This window comes from Artemia sp. Qi Xiang Cuo, chromosome 1 (assembly GCF_049724085.1).
Source record: "Artemia sp. Qi Xiang Cuo chromosome 1, ASM4972408v1, whole genome shotgun sequence".
NCBI classification, from domain to species: Eukaryota; Metazoa; Arthropoda; class Branchiopoda; order Anostraca; family Artemiidae; genus Artemia; species Artemia sp. Qi Xiang Cuo.
In genome coordinates, this window is record NC_142794.1 from 45,768,040 (window position 1) to 45,795,563 (window position 27,524).

The window sequence follows — 27,524 nt, forward strand, 5'->3', positions numbered from 1 at the left end:
AAAATAAATTAACCGCACTGATAAGATTGTCGAAACATAGGTATTATAAAGAGTCTTTCGAAGAAGCTCAAAATTCTCCTCGCAAAACGTGGTCTTTAATTAATTCTATTATAAAAAAACAAACGAATTCTAAGTTACCTGAAGTTATTAGTTTAGAAGATGGATCGACTACTAACAAATTGGAGAAAGTGGCTGATGCTTTGAATACTTATTTCGCTAGTATAGGAGAGAAAATTATTTCATCAGTAATGAACCAGTTTGATTCACGCAGTAATAAACATTTTTCTTCATACCTTCCATCTCCTCAAAGTAATTAAATTTTTCTTACGCCTATTTCTCGGTCTGAAATAACAAAAATAGTGTGTGATCTAAATCCAGGTAATTCAGCGGGAATTGACGGGTCTAGTTCTATAATTGTTAATGAAATATTGTCTGCAGTAATTTTGCCATTACAGCATATAATTAATCTTTCATTTAAAAATGGAGTTTTCCCGTCTGCTTTTAAAGAAGCGAGGATAATTCCGCTTCACAAAGGTGAATCTCCTGAAAACCCATCAAATTACCGCCCTATTTCTATTTTGTCAGCATTTTCTAAAATATTTGAGAAGGCAATTTATAAGAGGATCTATGACTTTCTTAAATCGTTTAATTTTTTCACAAATTCCCAGTTTGGTTTTTGGTCTGGACACAATACTGAGCAGGCTATCATTGCTCTCATCCAATATATTCATGAATTCTTAGATAGAGGTGAAATTCCAGCAACAATATACTTGGATTTTAAAAAAGCATTCGATACAATATCCCATTGTATTCTTTTTCGTAAATTGGATAATTGTGGTGTGCGCGGACCGGCATTGGGTCTAGTTAAATCTTATCTTGATAAGAGAAAGCAACGAATAGATGGAGGTAATTTTCTCTCTTCGCCTGTTCCTCAGTCCTCGATGGTTGGGGTGCCTCAGGGCTCTGTCCTAGGTCCTCTGCTTTTTCTAGTTTACATAAATGATTTTCACCGCGCTTTGGCAATCCCATGTGTCAGCACACATTTTGCAGATGATACGGCAGTTTCAATTTCTGAGAGGAATGACGAGGAGTTGGAGGCAAAACTTGATACTGCATTTTCTAATGTTCTTGAATGGTGTTCTGCAAATTTTATTGCTTTGAATTGATCAAAAACTAATTTCATAAATTACGGCAGGAAGTCAAATATATGCCCTCGTATTACCCGAGTTACTTCTTCAAAGTATCTATTATCAATATCTCGGGTGAATGTGATAAAGTACCTTGGACTTATGATTGATGAAAGCTTATCTTTTAAAACACACATTCAAAATATACGCTTAAAGATTTCAAGGTATGTTGGTTTAATGCGTAGGTTGAAGCATCATTTGCCCTACTCTGCTTTACGAAGCATTTATTTTGCTCTGATTCAGTCTAATATTAATTATTGTTCTCTAGTATATTTATCTACATTTAAAAGCCATATTAAACCAATACAGATTTTACAAAATAAAGCAGTAAGAATCCTCAAACTTTTTATTTCATCGCCTATTTCACTTCCAAATAAGTCTTCTACAGCATCTTTATATACTTATTCAGATATACTTCCAGTTTCTCAACAATTTACTTTTGGAGCAATTATTTTCAAATTTAATTATGACATTAATAAATTACCGCCATATTACCTCAATCAAAGTTTGTTCTCCCGATCACAAGATTTACATCGTTATAACACGCGACAAAAAAAGAGTATCTACATTGACAAGTATAGTACTGAGAGATCTAAATTCGCCCCGTTTGTGTCAATAGCCCGGTGCTGGGATGCTCACAAGGATTTTATTGATAAATTTTCTTCTATCCATTTACTAAAAAGGAATCTTAAATTTCATTTACTTCAGGATTATTTTTAATTAAGTGTCTTTTTAATATGATTAAGTTATTTGTTTGGATTGTTGTTCTAAGTGAATGTGGGCCTCTCGGCTATCTTTTAGTATGAATTTATATTTAATAATATTGATCTTTTTTTTTTTATATATATTTATATTTATACTTGGATCCTGGACTAGCTGCTACTTTCATATTATTGTTGTACTATGGTATCTTTGCAGTCGTAATTATCTTTGTATTGTAGCGTAAATTTTTTTATTGTGTCTTTGTCTATGCCTAGTTTTTCGAGCTTGTCTCCCCATGGGCCTATGTCAACTATATACATGTATATGTTAATAATAAAATGATTGAACTTGAACTTGATTGATCTTGAACCAACAAATGGTCATCTTAAAATTTCTATCAGATGCGTTTCGGGAAAATACAATGTGTGTGTATGTGTGGGGGGGGGGGGGTATTTGCCTTCTGATCACCTTGACTCTCAAAAAGAGCACTATAACTTCTGATTACCAATCCAATGAGCCATCTTTGAAGTTTATGCGACCAAAATTTCTATAAAAATCTTATATTCCCCCAGAGGGTAACTTACAATCCTTGCACTGAGGGCTATACGGGGGGGGGGGGGTTATCCTTAAAAACATAATTTCTGGACCTTTCAACTACACTGAACAAAATGGCTATCTCCAAAATGATGATTCAATGTGTTGAAATGATTGCTGTACAGGGGGGGGGGGGTGGCAGGTTGATCTCAAATCACTTTTGACTGTTAAAAAGGCCAGTAGAACTTCTGATTACCAATCAAATGAGCCCCTCTCAGGTTTATACGACCACCCTTATATATATATATATATATACATATATATATATATATATATATATATATATATATATATATATATATATATATATATATATATATATATATATATATATATATATATATATATATATATATATATATATATATATATATATATATATATATATATATACATATATATCACTGGTCTTAATTGTTTTATTCTAGTATTTCTGCTGATGACGATCACTGTATGTGTGATAAAAATATCCAGTATATTTTTGATTGTTTTTTTTTCACTGCCTAATAAAAGGATTTATCCCTTTTTAAATTGTTATTTATGGTAACAAATTGTCAGTAAAGAGCGACTCAGTTCAATAGTAATCGAAACTCTAAAAAACGAAATTTTGATATCAATAAATACATCAAAAGAAGCGATTTATTATGCTGATTCCAAGCGTATGAAATTCATCATATTTCGTGTTACTTGTCAAAAATTTCGGGCCTCAGGAAATATGTCTAATTTAAAAAAGGTAAACGCCCCTAAAAGTCAAGGAATCTTAATGAAAATTGCACTATCAGATTCAGCGTATCAGAGAACCCTACTGTAGAAGTTTCAAGCTCTTATATACAAAAATTTGGAATTTTGCATTGCTTGTCAAAAGAAAGACCACGGATGCGGGTTTATTATTTTGTTTGTTTTTCCTAGGGGCGATGACACCAAACCAACTGCACTAGAAGATCGGGAGATGGTGTATTAAAACGAAAATTAAAAGTTCTACTGCCCGTTTTAAGTGACCAAAACGATTGGAGGCTCTTTGCTTCCCGAAAGTCGTTTTTAAAAAAATTTGAGATTGTTATTTTGTTCAGAATTGTTGAAGATCCAGTAACTATGCCTTTAAGGTAACTCTCCCCCCCCCAGCATGTGAGGAAAGACCTGTAAGTTGAGAAATTTGCCCTTTGTTTGCTTGTAGTGCTTACTATTGGGAAGAATACATATATTTTCTCGGGGGGGGGGGGGAGGGGGTTGCTTGGGGTGGGTTTCTATGGGATAATATTCTGTAGGGAGGGAAATTTCCAAGGGAAATTTTCAGGGAAAATTATACACTGGGGGGACATATTTGCGAAAATTCCTATACGAATTTCTTTTGATTTGTCTTTCTTTCGCTTTTCCACCTCAATTTTGCATGTGGAGATGTTTTTTTGAAATTTACAGCGGGTTCGGATTTCTGGGGGAAAAAATCCCGCGAAAGAGGGGATTTCTGGAGTGATCGGAAACCGATTGAAAATTACAGTCTTTTCAAATGAAAGTATGCTAAGGACAATTTTTCAGGCTGAATCGTCCGCAAGAAATTTTACGGGGGGGGGGGGGAATTTTCAGCGTGGATAGAATTTCGCAGGTGGATTTTAAGGGGAAGGTGTATTTTAAGGGACGGGGGGGGGTGTATTTTTCTTGATAGAAACTGTTCACGGAGGACTTTTTCGCGAGAGGAGGAAATTTTTCATGGAGAGTGAGCCAAATTTATCAGTATTATTTGAAAAACGATGAGAAATTATATAAAAAAAAGTTTTTTTTTTCAAACGAAAGTAAGTAGCAATATTTAAACTCAAAACGAAAAAAAAAATATTCCTTATATGAAAAGGACTGTCCCCTTCTCAATAACATAAGGACCGTTTAATTAGAATAGGGATCTTTTTAAAATTGCTAAAAGCTTCAACGGGAAAGGCAAGGTGTAGAGTAGGGGATAACCACTTGATATACGGAATAATTCATGTTCCTTTTGTAGTTTTAATGTTTCTCCTTACTTTCATTTGAAAAAACTTTTGTTTAAAAAGTTTTAGCTTTTTTATTTAATCATTTCTGAACCTTTGTCTATTGAAAACGTGGTAACCATCGCGGAACAGTGACAGGTAAAACACCAACAAACAAGAAGAAAAAGATACTCTTGATATTCTTGTCATTTAAAATAAATAAATGCATATTTAGGCTGGTGTCGCCAAATTCCAGCAATTGAAAAAAGCAAACTAATGGAGCATCGAGTAAAATCTTAGTTTTTTATTCTGTAGCCTAGCCTATCATTTAAAAAAAAATCCTGTTACACACCTAGGCTGGATAATAGGCCTAATGTAGGCTAAACTACAGCTAATGATATATTTTCAAACACTAATTGTATATTAGGTAACATTCTACTTTAGTTGCTTTTTGCTGACTTGAAAAGGGGTTAGGTTAGGAAAATAGGTAAATTTTTACCAAATCATATTAGCCTATTGACTAAAGAATAAAGTGAATAGGCCTATACCACTTGATGCCTTTTTTATGCTCTTTACAAATATAATAATCATTTTTTTCAGAAATGAATTTTACCCCCACCCCTATAGCCTATATACCAATTCAGGGTAGGCTATATATTTGCACTCTAGGGGGGGGGGGGTTGAGGCAAATTTTATTTCTGATGTAAATGGGAGGTAAGTTTAAACTTTACCCCCCCTCCCCCTAATGTGCAAATATATACCCTGAATTGGTATATAGGGGTGGGAGTGAATTTCATTTCCAACAAAAATGATTATTATATTTGGAAAGAGCATAAAAAAGGCATTGAGTGGTATATTCACTTTATTTGCTAGTCAATAATATGATTTGGTAACAATTTACTGGAAAATGAAACTTTCAGGCATGTGTTTATTAGGCAACTCAAGTATACCTAGACTATTGAAATTTTGACAAAACAACATTTTGCCTTAATTTTTCAGTTACAAGTTTCTTTTTCTCTGGCTTTAGTTCTGAAAATGCAATTCCTGTTATTTGAGTAGAATTTTAAGCCATAGCCTATCAAAGATTAGGCCTAGGCCTATTTTCAAAATTTAGGAAATGTATTTGCATATCTTTAAAAACTTAAAAATTGGGATTGAGCAAAGTTGCAAAGCTGAAATCAATTTAATTGTACTTAATTTAAGCAGAAGATCTATTTTGCATGGTTTTACTTTTATTACACATTGATTTTTAAAGGTCATGAAAGGTCAGGACCCTCTAGAGAGAGAAGGAGTGAAGGTAGGTAGGGTAAAAGACCAGTATACAATTGATCAAAATTATTTAAAACTCTAAACCTTACATCTTGCTATCTAATTAGAATTGAAAAGATTTGTATAGGCCAATAAATAACTGAAAATCCAAGCTATGCAACAATAGCCTATGATTATTATTAAAATTATTTAAGATCATTCACTTAAAATAATTAGTTTGTTGACTTACCTAGATAGACCTCTTTTTGGAAATACCAATTATCCTTTTTTGATGTTAACATCTTTTTAGTGTTTCAGTATTATTCACAATTTAACTCTAAAAATCTAACTTTTATTTCTTGATTTTTATTCTGCAAATCACAAATATTAAATATGTATTTTTTCATTCACTTGCTTGTCAAAACAGAGACCACACATTGGATTTATGATGACAAATTACTCCCACTAGACTGGCTCTAGTTTGAGATGATTGGGTTTGCACTTGCATTGTGTCATACTGTAGTAAAAAAGGGATAGGCCAAAAACCCATTGCTATTTTTCCAAATGCCAAAGAAAAGTGGTCTTTCTCAAGAAGAGGTCTTTTACCCTTCTTCAAAATACCTTCCTGGGGTGTACTTTGCTAATTTTTTTGCAGTAAAGTAAACATACTACTTGATGCCTTTTTTATGTTCTTTCCAAATATAATAATCATTTTTGTTGCAAAATAATTTTACCCCCACCCCTATGTATACCAATTCAGGGTATATATTTGCACATTAAGGAGGGGGGGTAAAATTAATTTCTGATGCAAATGAGAGGTAAGTTTAAACTTAACCCCTGCCCCTTATGTGCAATTATATACCCTGAATTGGTATATATATATAGGGGTGGGGTTAACATTCATTTGCATCCAAAATAATTATTATATTTGGAAAGAGCATAAAAAAGGCATCAAATGGTATGTTTACTTTATTCATAAGTCAATAACATGAACTGTGAAAAATTTACCCATTTTTTGCCTGTAGATCCATCCCTGAAAGTTTCATTTCCCTAACCTAACCCGTTTCCAAGATAGCTAAAGTAGAATTTTACCAAAGCCTAGTACTAATATTGGTAAATTTGCAGTTGGTCATATAATCTAGCTAAGATGAGAGTGAAAATGTCATTTGAGGCTTTTTTATGCTCTTTTATAATTCAAGAATTGCTTTTGAGCCTAGTTGCATCTTGAGCCCTTAAAGGGGCCTGGAAGGTATTTAATATGAATAATGAAAGAGCATAAAAAAGCATCAAATGATTTTTTCACTTTCATCAAAATTACCATGAAATTTACCCACCCCTGCCCCCCTAAGTGCAAATATATACCCTGAATTAGAATATACCATGAATTGTTGACAGCAATGTTTTGAATTACAAAATTCAGAGCTATTTTTGTCAGCAGCATTCAAAAACATTTATATTTAAGAAAAGTATTATAAATTTTTTATATTTTATATTATACAGAAATGGTAGCAAAACATTTTATATTTGAGTTGCCTAATAAATGAGGCTTGAATTGCTATAAATAAGTATTTTTGGAATACTCTTGAACAACTTATTTATAAACTAATGACATGATTTTAACCACTTTTCAATAACTTAACTACTGTTGATAACTTCTTTGTGTGGCTACAAAAATAAAATACTTTTAAGGGCTCAAGATGCAACTAGCCCCAGAAGCAATTATTGAATTATGAAAGAGCACAAAAAGGACATCAAATTACATTTTCACTTTCACCTTAGCTAAATTATGTGGCCCACTGCAAATTTACCCTAATGTTTACATTAGTGTGATTCTTCCTTTGGCATTAGTTAAGACTGTTGAGAAGGGAAAATGGGTGAGCAGCATTTGACTATTAAAGCCATTGGTTCTCTGTATATAAAGTACGGTAACAAATATTGTCATTTACTCTTATATAGAAAGCACTAAAAAGTTAAACAAAAACAATATTATGTTTCCCTCTAAAGATGGATAATGATAAAAAATCTTAGAGAAGCACAAATAAAGCTATACAGATAACTTTTTGGTTTTATCCTTTAGTTTATATGATCCACTAAAATGTCATGCAGAAGAAATTATATTATTTTCCACTGATACATAGAGAAAACAACAAAAATTTGTACAGATGGCTTTTAATAGCCTATGCCTACATGATTTTATGTGTAGAGCAACCTAAATAAAGTCATACAGATAGCCTTTTACCTTGTTTTACAATAGAGTAGCCTAAATATAGTCATACATATGACTTTTTAATATATCTTTCTATTATAAAGCAAACTGAATAAAGTCTTACAGATGGCTTTTGTGGTAATAGACATTTTTTCTTTATATCTGAGCAATAGAATATTGTCAATTACTACTATTTAGAATGCAGTATAAAGTCAAACAGTGGACAATATCATGCTCTCTCTAATTGTTTAGAATGATAAAAAAGTTATACAAATGACTTTGTATGTCTCATTCTTTTATAGAGCAAATATAAATAAAGTCATGCATATGACTTTCTATACCTCACACTATTACAGAGCAAACATTAATAAAGTGATACAGATCACTTTTTATATTTTGTGCTATTATAGAGCAAACATGAATAAAGTCATACAAATGACTTTTTATACCTTGTATGTGTGTAATTATATATTTGTATTTCCAGAGGAAAGATGATTTACAATATAGTAGTAATTGACAATATTTTATTGCTCAGATATAAGGAAACATTTTTCTATATTGTCATGTGTAGGTAACCCAGAAAACAATGTGAAATTTTGAAAATAAATAATCCTAGAATACTTGCTTATATTATTCCTAAAAGCTCTTCCCTTTACTATGCCCCCAACCTCCCTAATTTTTAAGCATATAGCTCAAATTATATATTTTCCATGCATTTTCTGTTTCTTAATTTTGTCAGTATTGATGCAATTTACTTGTTATATAAGTTATAAAAGTTATACGTATAAATAATAAAAGTTATAATAAATAAAAGTTACAATTTATTGATGCAATTTGCCACCTACATTCAGCACTCAGTTGGAAACATGTTTTGCAGATGATCATTTGAATGCTGTGTTCAACCTAGGTTTGAGTCTTCTCAGAACCTGTGTTCAACAGGCTATGCTATTCTGGAATATTTATTTATTTATTAATACCAAAATACGGTAAGCCAACAAGCTTGTTGCACTAAACAATTATAAAAAAGAGGGATTATAAATCGCACTAAAAAAGAGGGACATAGGATTATAAAAATCCCATGTCCTACATGCTTGGAACTTGTAAGATGAAAACACTTTCAAATTTGGTTAGGTTAAACATGGAGAACCTGAAAACAATTATTGTTGAACCTGATCAAAACACACTTCAAATCTAGTGCCTGGCAACACAACTCAGTTGAAACAAAAAATAAAATTTATGGCATAATACATGAAAAATATATGACTTAAGCCACATATCTGCACATTGGCAGGGGGGGGGGGGGTAGGACAGATATAAGTATACCTAAGTATCTTAGGAATTTTCAAAGTTGCTTTCAGAATTCTATAGTTTTTCCTTCTCAATACCCCTAACTGTACGCTGATAACCATTTTTCTGTTGGTAAATGTGTACATGACTATTAGGCCTACTGACATAGGGATAAAATGAACATCCTACTTGATAACCCATTTAGCTTATGCTGTTTCTGAATGCAATAATTGTTTCACTTACAAGTACACCCTCTTCACTGGTGGCCCTATATCTTGCCCTAGTTTATGTATTTCTCTGTTATTTTGCATCTGTTAATACAGAATGGGTTTCTGGATGTGTAAACAACCATTAGACCTAGGTTAGAGGCACTGATTTTCAAAACTAATAAATTATCAATATTGTCATGTCTTCTGATTATATTATTTGTTTCCTGATTTGGAAAGTTTAGTGTCAGTGATAACCTCAGTTATCAGATTTTTTCAAGTTTAAGAATATGCCAGTTCTATTTTCATCATATGACAAACTACTACTACTCACAACTCACTGTAGCTGCCTAAGGCCAGTTCAGCTATGCATACTCCCCCTCCATTCCAATCTATTCAAAGCCTCTCAATTTACACCCTCTCACAAAGTTCCCATTTCTGTTAAATCTTTCCTTATGACATCCCTATTTGGGGGTAACTTACTTTTTGTTTGGCCCTAGACAGTGAACGAGGGCAATCTGTCCTATCTCTCTCAACCTGTCTCTCATTATAGCCCTAGAAAAAGGGCTTGATTCAAATTTTTTGTTCAGCTTACTTTTGTCAGGAAAAAACATACAACAAGTAATAATATAAATGAATAAATAGACCTTAAAGTGAATAATGCTTAGATTGAATATGAAAACAAGCTTAAAACAAAAAAAAGTATTTTGCTATTGAAGTATAATGACACAGTAGGTTTTAGACTTTTACAGTGAGATAGGGAGGCAGATTTTTGTTTGTTTCAAACTTGATTTGCATATTCAATGTAAGTTTCACTCGTTTTAGATTTATTTATTCATTTACATTAATAGCTATTGTATGTTTGTTTGCATTGATTGTTTATTTAATTTCTGTTCATTTTAAGTTTCATATATACTTCAATAGTAAAATACTTTTTTTCTTTTTGAGCTTGATTTTCATATTCAATCTAATTATTACTTGCTTTAAGATCTATTTATTAATTTATATTATTACTTGTTGTAAGTTTTTTCCTATGATTGTTTATTTAATTTCTGTTCGTTTCGGGTTTCATTTATTCTTTAATAGTAATTTCTGGTCGTTTTGATTTTGAATTTTTACAGGTATTTGTATCTGCTGAGCTTAAGTTTAAAATGGCCTTTACATTTTTTTTGTAAAACTTATTTTTTGGAAAGTTTTTTTTTTAATTAATTTTTGTTTGTTTTTGATTGCAAATAGTTTCAAGTCTTTAAATTCCTTGTTTCAAAATCAAACTAAAAAAAATATAATCTTCATCAAAGTATCAAAACTGGTATCAAAGTAACAATATCAAAGTGAAAAAAAATTTGCCCCCTTTGAAATGAGCCCCCTTTGAAGTTTATCCAACAACCCCTTCTATATGAAGTGCGTCTGGGAAAAAAATAAATGGATTTTCAACATAACACCTTTAAATTAGGTGTTGTTTTCTTAGACCACACTGCTGTTCTAAGATGAACAAATAAACTTTCAAATGGGGATAAATCCATTTATTTAGACAGTGAAAAAACAGGTACAAAAGTCCAGATATTTTGGTCACATATACAGTAACAATCTTCAGTAGAAATACTAAAATAATAAAATTGAAACTAGCATATTTATATACAACAAAATAAATAACTTTTCCCCCATTTATCCCCATTTGAAATTTTATTTGTTTGTCTTAGAATGGCAGTGTGGTCTAAGAAAACAACACCTAATTTAATATGTTGTATATATGGGGAAATGAGACCAACCCACTAAACATCTATAAACTCAACATTTGGTTTGCAATTAGAAGACACGGAAGGCTTTGCCACTTTCATTGGAAATTTTTTTTTACATTTAGTCAAGATTAAAGAAAAAAAATTTGCATCAAGAACTTTGAATGAGCTTTGTCAATGAACTCTCTCTCAAAATAATCTAGTGAATAATCTGGAAGTTCATTATTTTGTGAATGGCCCAAAAAGTTATTTATTTTGCTGTATATAACTATGCTAGTTTCAATTTTATTATTTTAGTATTTCTACTGAAGACGGTTGCTGTATATGTGATCAAAATACCTGACTTTTGTACCTGTTTTTTCACTGTCTAAATAAATGGATTTATCCCCATTTGAAAGTTTATTTGTTAAAGTAAATGGAGTGTGGGGGTAAGCTAGCTGCTTTCCAATCTCTTTTTACTCTTAAAATGTGAATTACAACTTTCAATTTCCAATCAAATGAGCCCTCTATGAAGTTTATACAAGCATCCCTTCCATAACAACCATAGATGCCCCCAGGGCATAACTTACAACACCTACCCTCGGCCCCTGGGGCTCTGTCAACACCAGACTTATTGTTATCTGAACTTTGAACTATCTTTAGCAAATTGTCTATCTCACAATTTTTATCTGATGCATTTGGGGCGTGGCGGGGGGGGGGGCTAGTTGCCCTCCAATCTCTTTTGGCTCATAAAAAGTGAACAAGAACTTTCAATTTCAAATCACCTGAACCCTCTCCAAAGTTTATACAAGCATCCCTTCAATAAAAATGATATATGCCCCCAGAGCATTACTCATAATGCCTGCCTCCGGGCCATGGGGGGTTGTGTCAACACAGGAGTTTTTCTTATCTGACCTTTGAATTATTTATAATGAAATGGCTATTTTAAAAATTTTATTGGATAGGCTTGGGGAAAATAGGGTGGGAGGGGGGGGGGGCTAGTTGCCCTCAGATATCTTTTGACTCTTAAAAAGTGAACTAGAACTATCAATTTATAATCAAATGAGCCCTCTCTGAAGTTTATACGAGCATCCCTTTCATGAGAACCATATACACCCCCAGGAAAACACTTATAACGCCTACCCCCTGGGCCCTGGGGGGTTGTGTTGACACCAGAGTTTTTGTTATCAAATTTTTAACAATTTTTAAAAAACTGGCTATTTCAAAATTTCTAGTGGGTGAGTTTGGGGGAAAAAGGGCATGGGGGGAGGGCTAGTTGCCCTTAAATCTCTTGACTCTTAAAAAATGAACTAGAACTTTCAACTTCCAATCAAATGAGCTCTCTATGAAGTTTATACAAGCATCTCTTTCATCAGAACCATACATGCCTTCAGGGCATAACTTAGAATGCCTTCTCCTGGGCCCTGGGGGGTTTTATTGACTCCAGAGCTTTTCTTATCCAAACTTTGCAGAAACGTATATATGTTGGATTTAAGCTCCAAAGATGGGGGACCCCTTTAAAAATGTCTCGAACTAATTTTTTTTAACAAAATGTCTATCTCAAAATTTTCATCAGATGGGTTTGGAAAAAAAAGTGTGGGGTTGGGAGGGGGGGGGGCTATTTGCCCTTGGATCTTTTTTGACTCTTAAAAAGTGAGCTCAAAAATTCAATTTCCAATCAAATGAGCCCTCTCTGAAGTTTATATGAGTATCCCTTTCCTAAGAACCAAATATGCCCCAGGGCATTGCTTACAACACCTGCCCCCGGGCGCTGGGGGGTTTTGTTGACACCTGAGTTTTTGTTATCTGACTTTTGAACAATTTTTAACTTATTGGCTATCTCAAAATTTTTATTGGATGCATTTGGGGAAAAATGGGCGTGGAGGGGGGCTAGTTGCCCTCAAATCTCTTTTGACCCTTAAAAAGTGAACTAGAACTTTCAATTTCCAATCAAATTAGCCCTCTCTGAAGTTTCTATGAGCATCCCTTCCATAAGAACCATATATTCCCCCAGGGCAAAACTTACAACGCCTGCCCTTGGGCCCTGAGGGGCAGTGTTAACCCTGGAGTTTTCATTATATGGTCTTTGAACTATTTTTTTTTAAATGTCTATCTCAAAATTCTTATCAGATGGGTTTGAGAAAAAAAAGGCGTGGAGGGGAGGGGCTAGGTGCCCTCCAATCTCTTTTGACCCTTAAAAAGTGAACTAGAAATTTCAATTTCCAATCAAATGAGCCCTCTTTGGAGTTTATATAAACATCCCTTTGATAAGAACCATATATGCCCCCAGGGCATAACTTACAACGCTTGCCCCTGGGCCCTGGGGGTTGTGTTGACACCAGAGTTTTTGTTATTTGATCTTTAAACTAATTTTAAGAAAATAGCTATCTCAAAGTTTTTATTGGATGCATTTGGGAAAAAGGGCGGGGGGGGGGGGCTTGTTACCCTCCAATATCTTTTGATGCTGAAAAAATGAACTGAAACTTTCAAATTCCAATCAAATGACCCTTCTATGAGGTTTATAAAAGCATTTCTTCCATAAGAGCCATATATACCCCCAGGGCATAACTTATAACCCTTACGCGGAAGACCTTGGGAGGCGGGGAGTGTCATGATCAAAGATATAATTTTCAGAACTTTCAACTACGTTGAAAAAAATGGCTGTCTCAAAATTTTGATTGGATGTGTTTGGGGAAATGGTGGACATGGAAGGGGTGTTAGTTGCCTTCCAATCCCTTTCAACTATTAAAAAGGGCACTAGCCATTTGAGTTTCCAATCGAATGAGCCCTTTTTGAAGTTTCTACAACAACACTTTCTATAAAAAACCTTATATGCCCCAGGGCATAACTTACAACCCTTGCCCTGAGGGCTGTGGGGGGGGGGTCGTCATCCTCAAAGACATAATTTCCAGAATTATTAACCACGTTAAACAAAATGGCTATCTCAAAATTTTGATTGGATTTGTTTGGGGAAAAAGGTGGGCATGAGAGGGGGGCTAGTTGCCCTCCAAACACTTCTGACTGTTAAAAAGGGCACTAGCCCTTTGAATTTCCAATCATATGAGCCCTTTTTTGAAGTTTCTATGACAAAGCTTTCTATAAAAAGCTTATATGCCCCCGGGGCATAGCTTACAACCCCTGTCCTGAGGGCTGTGGGTGGCGTTTCCTCCTCAAAAACATAATTCTTTCTGGAAATCAACTGTGTAGAACAAAGTTTCCTTTTTGAGTTTCTACGACGACGCTTTCTATAAACACCTTATATGCCCCATGGCATAAATTACAACCCTTGCCCTGAGGGCTGTGAGGGGGTCGTCATCCTCAAAGACCTAATTTCCAGATATTTCAACTACGTCAAACAAAATGGCTATCTCGAAATTTTGATTGGATGTGTTTGGGGAAATGGTGGGCGTGGAAGGGGAGTTCGTTGCCTTCCAATCACTTTTGGCTCTTAAAAAGGGCACTAGAACTCCCGATTTTCAATCGAATGAGCCCCCTTTGAAGTTTCTACCACGACCCCTTCCATATGAAGTGCCTCTGGGGGAAAAAAATAAATAAATAATAAAACATTGGAGCCGTATGGCCTTTACTATAGGCAACGCTATAGAGTTGCCCCTGATACTGGAGAAACTAATACCAGATAGATACCAGAGCAACATCTATAACAAATATTTTTAATTCAGATTTTTCTCTTTTACATTATAATATTTTGCAACCTAGTAAAACATCAGATGATACCAGACCTGGTAAGCAATTAGATTTTAAAAAGGCATAAAAAGACATCTGCTTTTATTTTAGTGGTTGTTTTCTTCATCAGCAAAGGCAACTAGAATATCATCACCAGATGGTTGAGATTTACATTTGTTGGTATGGAAAGATTTGGGGTGACATAGACAATTACAAACGATCTGTTTTGTTCATAACCATAAAAAAAAGGTCATTATCATAAGCAGCTCTATCAATCTGCCTAAGTAAAGAACGATGTTGGCACAATGTATTATTTATTTATTATTTTTTTTTTTTTTGTTTTCCATACCAGGGCACTTCGTATCGAAGGAGTTGTCATAGAAACCTCGAAAAGGGCTCATTCAATTAGAAATTGGAGTGGCTTGTGCCCTTTTTAATAGTCGAAAGTGACTGGAAGGCAACTAACACCCCTTCCACGCCCAGCATTTCCCCAAACACATCCAATTAAAATTTTGAGATAGCCATTTTGTTCAGCATAGTTGATTTCCAGATATGAAATATATTTTTGAGGAGGACACTCCACCACAACCCTCAGGGCAAGGGTTTTAAGTTATGGCCTGGGGGCATATAAGAACAATGTTGGCACCATGTATTATTTATTATTTTTTCCTTTAGTCCAGGGCACTTCGTATCAAAGAAGTTTTCCTAGAAACTTCGAAAAAGGCACATTCAATTGGAAATTGGAGTGGCCTGTGCCCTTTTTAATAGTCGAAAGTGATTGGAAGGCAACTAAAACCCCTTCTACGCCCACCATTTCCCAAAACACATCCAATCAAAATTTTTGAGATAGCCATTTTGCTCAGCATAGTTGATTTCTAAATAGAAATTATGTTTTGGAGGAGGACACTCCCCCACAGCCCTCAGGGCAAGGGCTGTAAGTTATGCCCTGGGGGCTTATAAGGTTTTATAGAAAGTGTTGTTGTAGACACTTCAAAAAAGGCTCATTCGATTGGAAATTCAAAGGGCTAGTGCTCTTTTTAATAGTCGAAAGTGATTGGAGTGCAACTAACCCCCCTCTCACGCCCACCTTTTCCCCAAACACATCCAATCAAAATTTTAAGATAGCATTTTTATTAAACGTAGTTGAAAGTTCTGGAAATTAGGTCTTTGAGGATGACAACGCCCCCCCCCCAAGCAATCAGGATAAGGGTTGTAAGTTATGCCCTGGGGGCATATAAGGCTTTTATAGAACGCGTTGTCGTAAAAACTTTAAAGAGGACTCATTCGATTGGAAATTGAAATGGCTAGTGCCCTTTTTAATAGTTGAAAGGGATTGGAAGGAAAATAACGCCCTTTCACACCCATCATTTCCCCAAACATATCCAATTAAAATTTTGAGATAGCCATTTTGTTCTACGTAGTTTAAAAATCAGGAAATTATACCTTTGAGTAGGACACTCCTCCACCAGTTTTCAGAGCAAGGTGTATGCTCTATACCCTGGGCGCATATGAGGTTTTTATTAATAGCTTTGTCAGAAAAACTTGGAAAGAGGATAATTTAATTTGAAACTCACAGGGTATTACCCTTACTAATAGTTAAAAGCTTTTGATGGGTATATCATCCCTCTATCATGGCCGCTTTTTCCTCAAACACATCCAATCAAAAATTTTAGACAGCCATTTTATTCAACGTAGTTTAAAGTTTTGGAAATTAGGTCTTTAAGGATGACAACCCCCCCCCACAACCCTCAGGGCAAGGGCTGTAAGTTATGCCCTGGGATATATAAGGTTTTTTTTATAGAAAACGAGGTTATAGAAACTTCAGAAAGGGCTGATTCGATTGGATATTGAAAGTGATAGTGCCCTTTTTAATTGTCGAGAGTGATTGGAGGGCAACTAACCCCCCTCTCATGCCCACTATTTCCCCAGACACGTATTATCAAAATTTTGTGATAGTAATTTTGTTCAACGTAGTTGAAGGTTCTGGGAATTAGGTCTTTTGGGATGATAACCCGCTCAGAGCCCTCAGTGCAAGGGTTGTAAGTTAAGCCCTAGCCTGGGGGCATATAAGGTTTATATAGATAGTTGTTGTAGATATTTAAAAAAGTGCTCATTTGACTGGAAATTGAAATTGTCCTTTTTAAGAGTCAAAAGTGAGTGGAGAGTAATACGCCCACCTTTTCCCCAAAAAATTCAATCAAAGTTTAAAGACAACCACTTTGTTCAACGGCGTTGAAAGCTCTGGATATTATGTATTTAAGGATGACAAACCCCCCAGGCTAAAGGATGTAAGTTATTCGGAATATATAAGGTTTTTATAGATAGAGTTGTTGTAAAAACTTCCGAAGGGGCTCATTCAATTGGAAATTGAGAAGGCTATTGCCCTTTTTAATAGGTGAAAGTGATTGGAGGGTAACTAACCCCCTCTCACGCCCACCATTCCCCAAAACACATCCAATCAAAATTTTCAGATAGCCATTTTGTTCAACATAGTAGAAAGGTCTGGAAATTATGTCTTTGGGGCACCCCCCAGCCCTCAGGGCAAGGGTTGTAAGTTTTGCCTTGGGAGTATATAAGGTTTTTATTGAAAGCATTGTCGTAGAAACTTTAAAAGGGCTCATTTGACTGGAAATTGAAAGGGCTAGTTCCTTTTTTAATAGTTGACAGTGATTGGAGATCGACTAACGCCCCTCTAATGCCCATCATTTCCCCAAACACATCCAATCAAAATTTTGAGTTAGCCGTTTTGTTTAACCTAGTTGAATGTTCTGGATATTAGGTCCTAGAGGATGACAACCACCCTAACAGCCCTTAGAGTAAGGGTTGTAATTTATGCCCAGGGGGCATCTAAGGTGTTCATAGAAAGTGTTGTTGTAGAAACTCAAAAAGAGCTCATTTGATTGGAAATAAAAAGGCCTAGTGCCCTTTTTAATAGTCGAAAGTGATTGGAAGGCTTGACATTTTTATAGTAAAGATTGATGTGGGTATAATGTATAATTTTGTTGTTGTTGTTGTTGTTTAGACCAGGGCACTTTGTATCAAAGGAGTTGTTGTAGGAACTCAAAAAGGGCGCATTCGATTGGAAATCGAAAGGCCTAGTGCCCTTTTTAATAGTCGAAAGTGATTGGAAGGCTTGATATTTTTATAGTAAAGATCGATGTGGGTATAATGTATTATTTTTTTGTTGTTGTTGTTGTTTAGACCAGGACACTTGGTATCGAAGGAGTTGTCGTAAAAACTTCGAAAAGGGCTCATTCGATTGAAAATAGAAAGGGCTGATGCTCTTTTTAATAGTCAAAAGTGATTGAAAGGCAAGTAGTCCCCCTCCCACGCCCACTCTCCCACTTGCCCATTATGTTTAAAAACTAAATGTTGCCTTAAGATTAAATCAAAATACAATGTGTTAATGCTAATTCCCAATAAGGCATCTCAGCAGTATCCCAAGAACGACTGAGGGTATTATGTTCAAACTTGAAAAAAATACAAATGAATGTGCATTGTCAGTTTAATATACATATACTGATATTTAGTAATCAAAATGTTAATATTATTTGATTTATTAAAGTTATAAAAGTAAAAACATTTATATTTTTTTCAGTAAAGTGCAAATTATGTTATGGCCTTGGGAAGGCATGGGGGTTTTGAGCCCAACTAATGTTAATTTCTGCTTGTTTTGAGTTTGACTCGGTTATTTATTGTATTTTCTGTTCGTTTTGGGTTTCTGTTATTTATCGATGCTGATTTGTGGTAGTTTCACGTTTGGTAGATTATTTGATTTTATTTTTGCTCATTTTTTGTTTAATGGAGTTCTTTACTTTTCTTTGAAAAACTTATTTTGTGGAAAAAGTTTTTTTTAATTAATCATAAAGTAAGAACAGAACTGAGCCTTGTGGGATCTCATACAATGTAATGTATAATTTAAAGAGTAGAATTTCGGGGCTCAATGAATCAAAAGCTTTTCAAAGGTCCAAAATTATAGCAGTAGGAATCAGTTCTGAATCAAGAGCCAAATGTTAGAAATTTAAAAGAGCAGCACAAGCATGCTCAATTGAATGCTTTGCTTGGAAACCAAACTGAAAATAATGAAAAAAATTCTCAACTTCTGAAAAGTAGAGTAGACAGCAAAGCTTACCCTTTTCAAAACTTTGCTAAATACAGACAATAAAGATATCGATGAATTACTCCTTTGGAGCTTGCTTTTAAGTGAAGTGGGAAAACTCCATTCTCAAAATATATATTTACAAGCTTTGTCAAGGGAGATATAATTGAAAGAAAAAATTTATTTCACAACCTTGGTGGGTATACAATCAGGACCAGAAGATGCTGAACCTTTTAACCCATTGACAAGTTTACTTATCTTAACCTCAATAGGCTCCAGGGCCATTGATTTGAAGAAAGTCAGACTGAGATACAGTTTCAAATTAGGCTCGGAAAGACTTAAGCCTATTGAAGAAGCAATTGTTTTTGCCATATTGACAAAATAGGAATTCATGAAACTAATAAATGCATTTAGCCTTCCAGATCAAAGAATTATAAATGTTCATATAGAGTTTGAAACGTTACAGGTGAGCAGCTGGTGTACTTGTCAATGACTGTTGACTTGTAAGATTTAAAGGTTATATTTACTTCTCCAGCTCCTGAAAAGCCTGGGGTCATCAGTGAATTCCAAGGAAAAAATCTTTTAGTTCTAGAACCACAAGTGGATGTAGTATATGCATTAACAGCAAAATTTTGATCAATTCATAAAAGGAGTCAAAGTGATAATGAAAGTCCAGTCCATATCTCTGTCAGATATATCCAATGGCATCTTGAATAACTGGGATTTAAGAAGGGTTAGCCAATTTTTGCCATATTTAGTGGCAGCTGAGCTCAAAGTAGGGGTCCTTTGACTCACCATCTTCTTAACACTAAATACAGAAAAAAGACAAGAAAAGGGTCCAATAGATGATTTACTAGCACCAAACTCTGCACCAAATTAAGACTGGAAAAAATATTATTTATCAAGAAGGCTGTAGACATAGTTACATGATGTGTCAGAATACAAACTGTTGGTACCAGCTGTGACCAGAGATGATAGAAAATCCACCATGACTGAAAGTGCTTGATCAAATAAATTAAGACTGGAATCTCCCAATATTACAAGCTCACATAGACGAGTACGCGTTGTCTTCAAAAGCTCATAAAGGATCTGTAGAAATGAAAAGTTGCAGCCACTTGAAAATTGGTATACATTACTGATACTAAGGTCCTTATCTTGAGATTTAATTCAAGGAATATGTATTCAAAAATCCCTTCCTGATTCCTGGATAGATCATTTCTGATAATTTACAGAAGGTCATTGGATTTACAGAAAGCAATACCACCTTTTGCCATTCTCTGCTTATTTAGTTGTTCATCCTATTTGAGGGTATATTCAGCAGCATCTCATTGATATTATGCAGAAAGGTTTCATATAGCTCAAAAACGTCAGGCAGTCCATCACCGACTATTAGCCTCAACTAATAAATTGATGAACAAAGACCCATAATATTAAGTTGAAGGACTGAGAAATTGTCATCATGTTTATTATGCCCCTTAAATCAGAAATATATTGACTGCTTACAGAAGAACGAAAATTCAAAGCATTTCTTGAACCACACCCTATTGAATTATTTGAAATACTAAAATATCTAGTTGCTTATTGTGTAGCTCAAGAATACGCCCGTCTATGTAGCAGAAATCCCCATAACCAGAGTTAGAAAAGTTTTTACTTACCATAAAGATGAATTAAAGTAGCAGAGCACCTACTCCTGTGAAGCAGTGATGTGGCAATAAAAGAACAATGGTAAAAGTAACAAGAAACAACAACACAGAGAAAAAGAACACAGTAAAACAAAGCAAAACGAAACAAACATTAAACAAAAATAAAAGAACACAGTAAAAAGAAACACCAAGTTTTTGTAGAGATAATCAGTATAAGCAACTTTGTTCTTATCTCAGTTTATATTCTGTGATATAATTAGAATTCTTAAAGTCGTTTAGAAGGCTATTGATTTGAAAGACTGCAGAGAACAGAGCATGATGTGCTAAAAGCTCATTATTGCCATTGAAATTAATACATTTAGATGTGGCACTGTACAGATGTTCTGTGGTACTAATATAAGCACCAGCACAACAAGCACATTTGGGTGCAGGACTGGGACAAGAAAACTGGAAATGTTGGGGCGATTGGCACTTAAAACAGCACTGTCAAAACTCTTCAAGCTTGCTTAGTCTGAAGAGCTATTTTCAAAGAGCCCAACCTTTTAGCAGTAACAATACCACTACATTTTGTGAAAGACTGAATTGCATAATCTTCGGGAACATCCTTGATAATCTCCAAATATTTCCTAGAAATTTCTTTCTTGACATGCTGGCAAGAATTATGAGCATAGATGCCTCGAAATCTTTGGTGGCAGACTTATCAATAAGTCAAACAAGTTTATGTCAACTTAAGGTAATTAAAGTTATAATTGTCCAGCTTTGCTGATACAGTTTGCTAAAGCTGATTAGCTTTATAGGCTAATTGTGAATAGACCACAACCAGCAACACTGGTACTTCACTCAGAAGTTTGACGACATGAGTTGGCACAGCAAGGCTTTCTTCATCCCACTTCTTAAACAGGTCAATTGTGTCCTGACATTGCTACACCACTATAGTGAGGAAGAATATTATTAGGCGCAAATTTTGATCACAGATCAGCCTTGGCTTCAGCATTTTTCGGCAAGACAAAAAAGTCCTTAATATGTTCAGTATTTTCTTTTTCTGAAATCGAATCAGCCAATTACTTTGGATAAAATGTAACAACGGTGAATAGATAAGTTCATAATTGTTCACACTCTCTGAATGTATGCTAAAACCTGGCATTTTTTCAAAAGCATCTACTTTAATCAACTAGCAAAATTGTATCCACTCTGATCCTCATATGTTCTTATATCCTTATTATCCCAAGTGTAGTAAGGATGTTGAAACCATGAGTATCAGAATGCTAAATTTTAATGGATTTTAAAAAAGAACAGCCTTGGTAACAAAGTCTGACAGCTCCTCCCTCTCTTAAGAAAGAGAGGCCTCCCCTTCTCAAAGAGTAATAGTAAGTAATATTTTTTCTTTCCATCTTTTTAAGGAAGAAGAAGTCATTGATATCAAACATGGTGAGAATAAGGAATACTACTCAGGAGATGTTCCTTACAAAACAGTGCAGCATGGATTTAAAACTACTAAGGAGAGGAAGACCCTGGTATTAATTTTAGCTCTTACATGATTTTAATTTAACATACCAATTTAAAGCTGAACCAATTTTAATTTATAGTTTTTTTTTCCCGAATTCCCTAGCTAAAAAAATCAGCATATTGGCAGGGTGCCTGATTTCAATAGGCTGAAGTTCTACTTATAGAGTATTTTTAATATCAAATTTTCATTATTCTTCATCAAGTCATGTTCCAAAAACTTTTGTGGTAAAATAACAGTTGAATAATTGTAAAAACTGGTAGTGAAAAATTGCAGTTGGAAGTTATAAGACTAAAAATAAAATTCCCTGTTCAAAGAAGAACCCTTCCAAAATTTTAGCTTTAAATTAACCCTAGATGCTACTAGATGGTGATTTTTACTTTTAAAATCAATAACAGGACTTCTATATATCCTAGTATCATGTATTGATCCTGCCAGTCTTTGGTTTACCTAACATAATTAATAAGATTAGCTGTCATACGATTATGTGAATACCATGTTAACTTATGAGCAATTTTATAACCAAAACCTGTATTGATTATAACTAGATTGTTATACTTACCAAATTGCAGTAGTCTGTGGCCATTGCTGTTTTCTTTTCATACACCATATTTACCTAGGCTAGGATACCATCTATCCCTGTTTCTACCAACCTGGGCATTAAAATCTGCAAATAAATACACCTTATTTCTACCTGGGACTGTCTATTAGTTCCTGTAGCTGTAAATAAAATTCATCTAAGTCACTACTATCTATATCAGTCAGTTCTACAGGGGCATATACTACCATCACTGATACCCTGCCCTTTTTAGTCATAAAATGAGCGGATAGCATTCCGTTATTAATATATTTCCAACTTTAACAAGGCTTAGCAGCTTCCTTGTTCATCATGAGCCCTACTCCCTTTCTATGTATCTCATCCTTTCTGCCTGAGTAAAGTAATACTATATCACCTAATTTCATGTTTCCTACCTATGAGTTTTTGTAACTCCTAATAAGCCCAGTTCGAAGCGCATAAATTCGTCAGTCAAATCTTAACCATTGAAACTTTTTTGGCATCAGGAAAAGCTATGGTTCCAGAACTAGTACAGGACGGGGACTAACACATCTTCTAAAGTCTACACAAGCACTCAAGCCGGCCTAGAACTGGATTGCAAAAAGTCCCTGGGACCTCCAGTTAAATGGAGGCTTCGTTCAATCCTGGCCCTATCTTGGTCACAACACGGTTTTCCACACTTTGCGATGATTTTCTATCAACACGAGTCAAAATCCTGCACAGACAACCTCAAGCTTATTACCTTCGACTCTTCAATAACTTAGGCCAAGGGGGCCCCAGTGCAAAAGCTAAAAAAAAAACATTGGTTGCCTTAAAAAAAAGGACCAGAAAAGAGAAGAAAACATTTATTTCCCGGCGACTTTGTGTAGAAGGGTTGGCTGTAGAACTTCAGAGAAGGCTCATTCGATTTGACGCTAAAAGTTCGAACACCCTTTTCAAAGGTCAAACTGATTAGAGGGCAACCAGCCACGCTTCCTAGCCCTTTTGTGCTACCCAAACCCTTCCTAAGACCCGAGATATTGGATCAAATTTTGATATAGTTTTTTTTGCCCAGCAGTATGCTGGTCTTTGGGATCATTCGCTACTCCAAGATTCTCAAAGTTTCCCGAGGTTACTCTCTCGAAACAAGACGAGCACATGATAAAGCAAAATCAATAGTTGAATTTGTGATGAATTGTGTCAGACACACAATTTGTGTCTCTGGTCCCCTAAAACCTTTTGAGCTATAAGCAGAAACAAAGAAAAATTAAAACACATAATCACATCAAACAAAAAGATAACATATTGCTATTTTTTGCAGTGTTGTTGTTATGAAAAATAAAAAAGACGCTCCTCGAATACATGTTGTTTTCAGTAAAGCACCAATTACACTCTTACACAAAGCTTAGGGGACTTTTCTTGTCCCCTACTAATATGTACGGTAGTGTTGTTTGTTAAATGCTTGAGTTGATTTTCCATTTTAGGTTGTGTTTGTTTAGGGTTTCCCTTGTTCATTGATATTAATTTTGCTGTTGTTAAGTTTTAATTATTTAAATACTTTATTTCTACTCCTCTTAGGTCTTAATATGACTGTTAGCTTTTCTTTGAAATACTTCTTTTACATAAAACATTTTTTAAATTGTAATCCGTTATAAGATACGATTTAAATTCTTATCTTCAACAAAAACAAATTTTTATGTTGAGATACAAGGCAAATGAAGCCGGTATATCAATGAAAAAAGGTGTTGTTCACGTTAGGAGGGGTTGGGAGGAGCAAAGAGCTTGTCTGTGCATCTCCAATCATACCAAACAACCATAAGAAGATCCAATCATACTGATTTGGAATCTTTTTTTTTTAATTGTGTAGAAGGACATACTACAGGAAACGTCGTAAAGGAAACTTGAAATTTCTTGGAAAGGGATTAGATGGAAAGAAATTAAGGAAAGATGGGATTTTATATACAGCTGTTAAGTAGTTTCTGATCGATTAGCTATATCAGAATTTTCATTCACTGGCATTTTGGCCCCATTTAAATCACTTTTTGGCTTTCAGTGTTACTCCTGCAAAACAACTGATTTTCCTTGAAGATGGTAAGTCTCCAACAGTTTCCGACAGTAGTAATTTCATCCGTGAATTTTTTATTTCTATTTGACGCTATTTTTGAGGAGTTTCAGGTCCTTGTTTTATATTCCGGAAATTTATTTTAATAATTACAGATTATTATTCTGTTGAAGCTAATTAATAGATAATGTTTCTGAATCAGTGTCCATACGAAAGTGATCCTCACTCGACAGTTTCTTGCAAGATATGTTTTAAAATTTTTGGTTACTATGGACCATAGCTCGCTCTTTAATAGGTTGCAGCTACCATTGCAACCATGATCACATAAAGACGTGTATTACATTTGGCACTCGAATTATAGTCATGTGCAAGGCCACTACTAGGCATCGGGGAGACCTTTTCATGACGTTTTTTTTTTTTTTTTTTTTTACATATATTTAGAAATAGACTTCTGATCTAGTTGAATGCGACAAATATTTGCATTTGGATGTCTGAAACAAAGAATCGCAAACATTATTCCTCTGTCCCTCTCCCGAAATTTTATCGAGCACTTTTACAGCATGCCTTCTTTTTTTTCAATTTTCAATTCAGTGGAACGTTAAAGTAACAAAGCTGAGATAAACACGTTTTGATCATAAATTAGATTAAAACAATGAGCCTTGGCGAGCAAATGTTCGTATGAAAATTCTTGCGCTTGATCCTCTTGGGGCATTCGCCCGTGGTATTTCGACCCCAACCCCCATTTAAGATCCCTGGTTAAATGAATATAATCTTGGCTAAAATTTAATTAGCTTTCACACCCTTTTTGATGCAGTTCTTCAACTGCCGGTACTCTGGAGAAGTTCTCAAGTTTTGGAGACGCATCTGTTTTTTCATTCTTGGACAAAATGGAAAATAAACCTGAGGCATGGTCAGAGGGAGTTGGGTCTTACAGACAATTATTTTTGAGTCTTGCACAATAAAGATCCTTCATAACTGTACTGAATTTTCACGTTTGATTGCAAGTTACCACACCATAAAAATCACAGAGGATTGGTATTACTTTTGTTTCCAGGCTTTACACAATGATAACCGGAAGTTAGGTAGTGAATTTTCGTTATAAAACGCTGGGAGAATTTACATCGAAAGTTACGTCTCATGGACGGTTGGTCCACTTCAATGTTGAGCCTTCCTATATTAACCCACTCTGTTGAAAACTTAAAGAATTATTTTCTTTTTCAGGGCCGAGAGATAGCATTGAATTTCTTTGAGCAAAGCTGTCACAAGCTTCATATACCTATAGAAGCGGTAAGAAACATATTCATGAAGTTGCTTGCATACCGCACGCGACTTTATCAAGAAGTCACTGTGGCCATCATTCTTGATTACGTCCGAAACAACAAGGACAGAAAGGCCACAATCATAGGCATTGTTAAGCGACTTGATTTACCAGCTTCCCTTAATGTTTCAGTTGGAAAACAATTAAAAAGGCTATCAAAAATAAATAAAGCTATGGGACAAGAAAGAAGCAATACACCCGAGACTCAAATTAAAGAGGAACTAATCGGGACTGTTTTCAAATTCGATCCCTTTGCCAAATCGAGGTTACCAATAAGCAGTGTAGAACTGGAAGATCTCCGACATATTTACAACTGTCTGTATAAATTCTTTTCTAGGACAGTAGTGTCTTCTGTTGTGCATCTTCCTCACTTCGCCACGGCTGTAGCTTTAGTTTCCTGGGATTGTTATAGAGGATACTACAATGTCCATGAAAATTCCAAAATCAAACCAGCATGGACTCGACATTTCCTAGAAAATGATCTCTGCATTTTGGATGAAGTCTGTCTAAAATCAATAAAGAAATGGTATGGAGAATTGCAGTCAATTTTAATTCAAGGTCTGAATAAAATACCTTACATAGTAAAGTTGGATTTGGACTATGCAACAGCAACATTTCATTATGAAGACATTGTGGATTATGGACGACTAGAGCCCAAAACAGAAAAATATCAATATGTTTGTTTTGAGTGTAAAAAATCTCTTAAAAGGGGTTCTCAGTTGAACTTTGCCTGTTCCAATTCTAGCTGTTATTTTAGAAAGCCATCAGAAGAGAGAGAAAGGAAGTTGTTGCCTGTAAAAGCATTTTCCACTGAACTTACTGAAAGTGATCTTAGTGAATCAGAATGGAAACAGTATCGCATGGAACCAGGGGAAGCATTACTTAGATTTGCTATTGAGGAAACACTACTGACAAAATAGATGCCATTAGTGTCTGTTGCTATCCAGGTTCAAAACTAGTGGATATACTGGTTATTTTGAATATAAGGATGCTGCCTATCCAAGTTTGACATAGAATGGCTTTAGACACAAGAATGCCGCCTCGAGACAATTGATCGTAATTACCTGATGCATCCATGTTAAGTACGCTTCCAGTATTGGATGCATGCACCTTAGCTTCAAGTTGCAAATATTCTTTTTTAAGATTTATAAACGGTACAACTGTTCTTAGAATAAACATCTTGTCCATAAACATTGTGTTCTGCTGTGCGATTAAATGAAGCTCTTAATAGTTGAGCTTCAGTCTTATTTCATTAACTTCGACTGGTACATTATAGAATAGAGAAGTCCAGTACCAGCAACTTCCGCTTTTTCAATATATTTTGCGCTTGAAATGAAGTAAGTTGATTGCGCTTGAAAGTAAGTTTTATGAGGAAAATGATATTTTAGAAAACATTCCAGTGGACAGTTTTGCCCAAAGAAATTAAAATGCATGAAAATTTAAGCGAGGGCAATATATTTATTGGAATTAGGTCCGATCTTCCATACTGTCATGCTTAGCATAAAAGACATATCTCGTTTTATTCTGTTTTTACTGCCTTCTTTGCTTTTAAAATGTGCTAGCTTAATCGTGATTATTATAG

The 27,524-nt window shown here is 34.8% G+C and overlaps 1 protein-coding gene across 1 annotated transcript; it reads left to right on the forward strand.

Moving 5' to 3' along the window:
* Positions 1-4,618: 4,618 nt before the first annotated feature.
* Positions 4,619-27,133, forward strand: LOC148956380 (uncharacterized). Its single transcript, XM_089095097.1, has 3 exons — positions 4,619-4,723; positions 21,924-22,037; positions 25,846-27,133. Exons 1-3 carry the CDS (start codon positions 4,712-4,714, stop codon positions 26,860-26,862), a joined length of 1,143 nt encoding a protein of 380 aa, XP_088951223.1. The 5' UTR covers positions 4,619-4,711; the 3' UTR covers positions 26,863-27,133.
* The last annotated feature ends 391 nt before the right edge of the window (positions 27,134-27,524 follow it).

Bases quoted from the DNA above. Each gene is read 5' to 3' on its own strand.
- LOC148956380 (XM_089095097.1), top strand. The intron at 22,038-25,845 runs GTATTAATTTTA...TTTCTTTTTCAG, and splicing joins CTAAGGAGAGGAAGACCCTG to GGCCGAGAGATAGCATTGAA.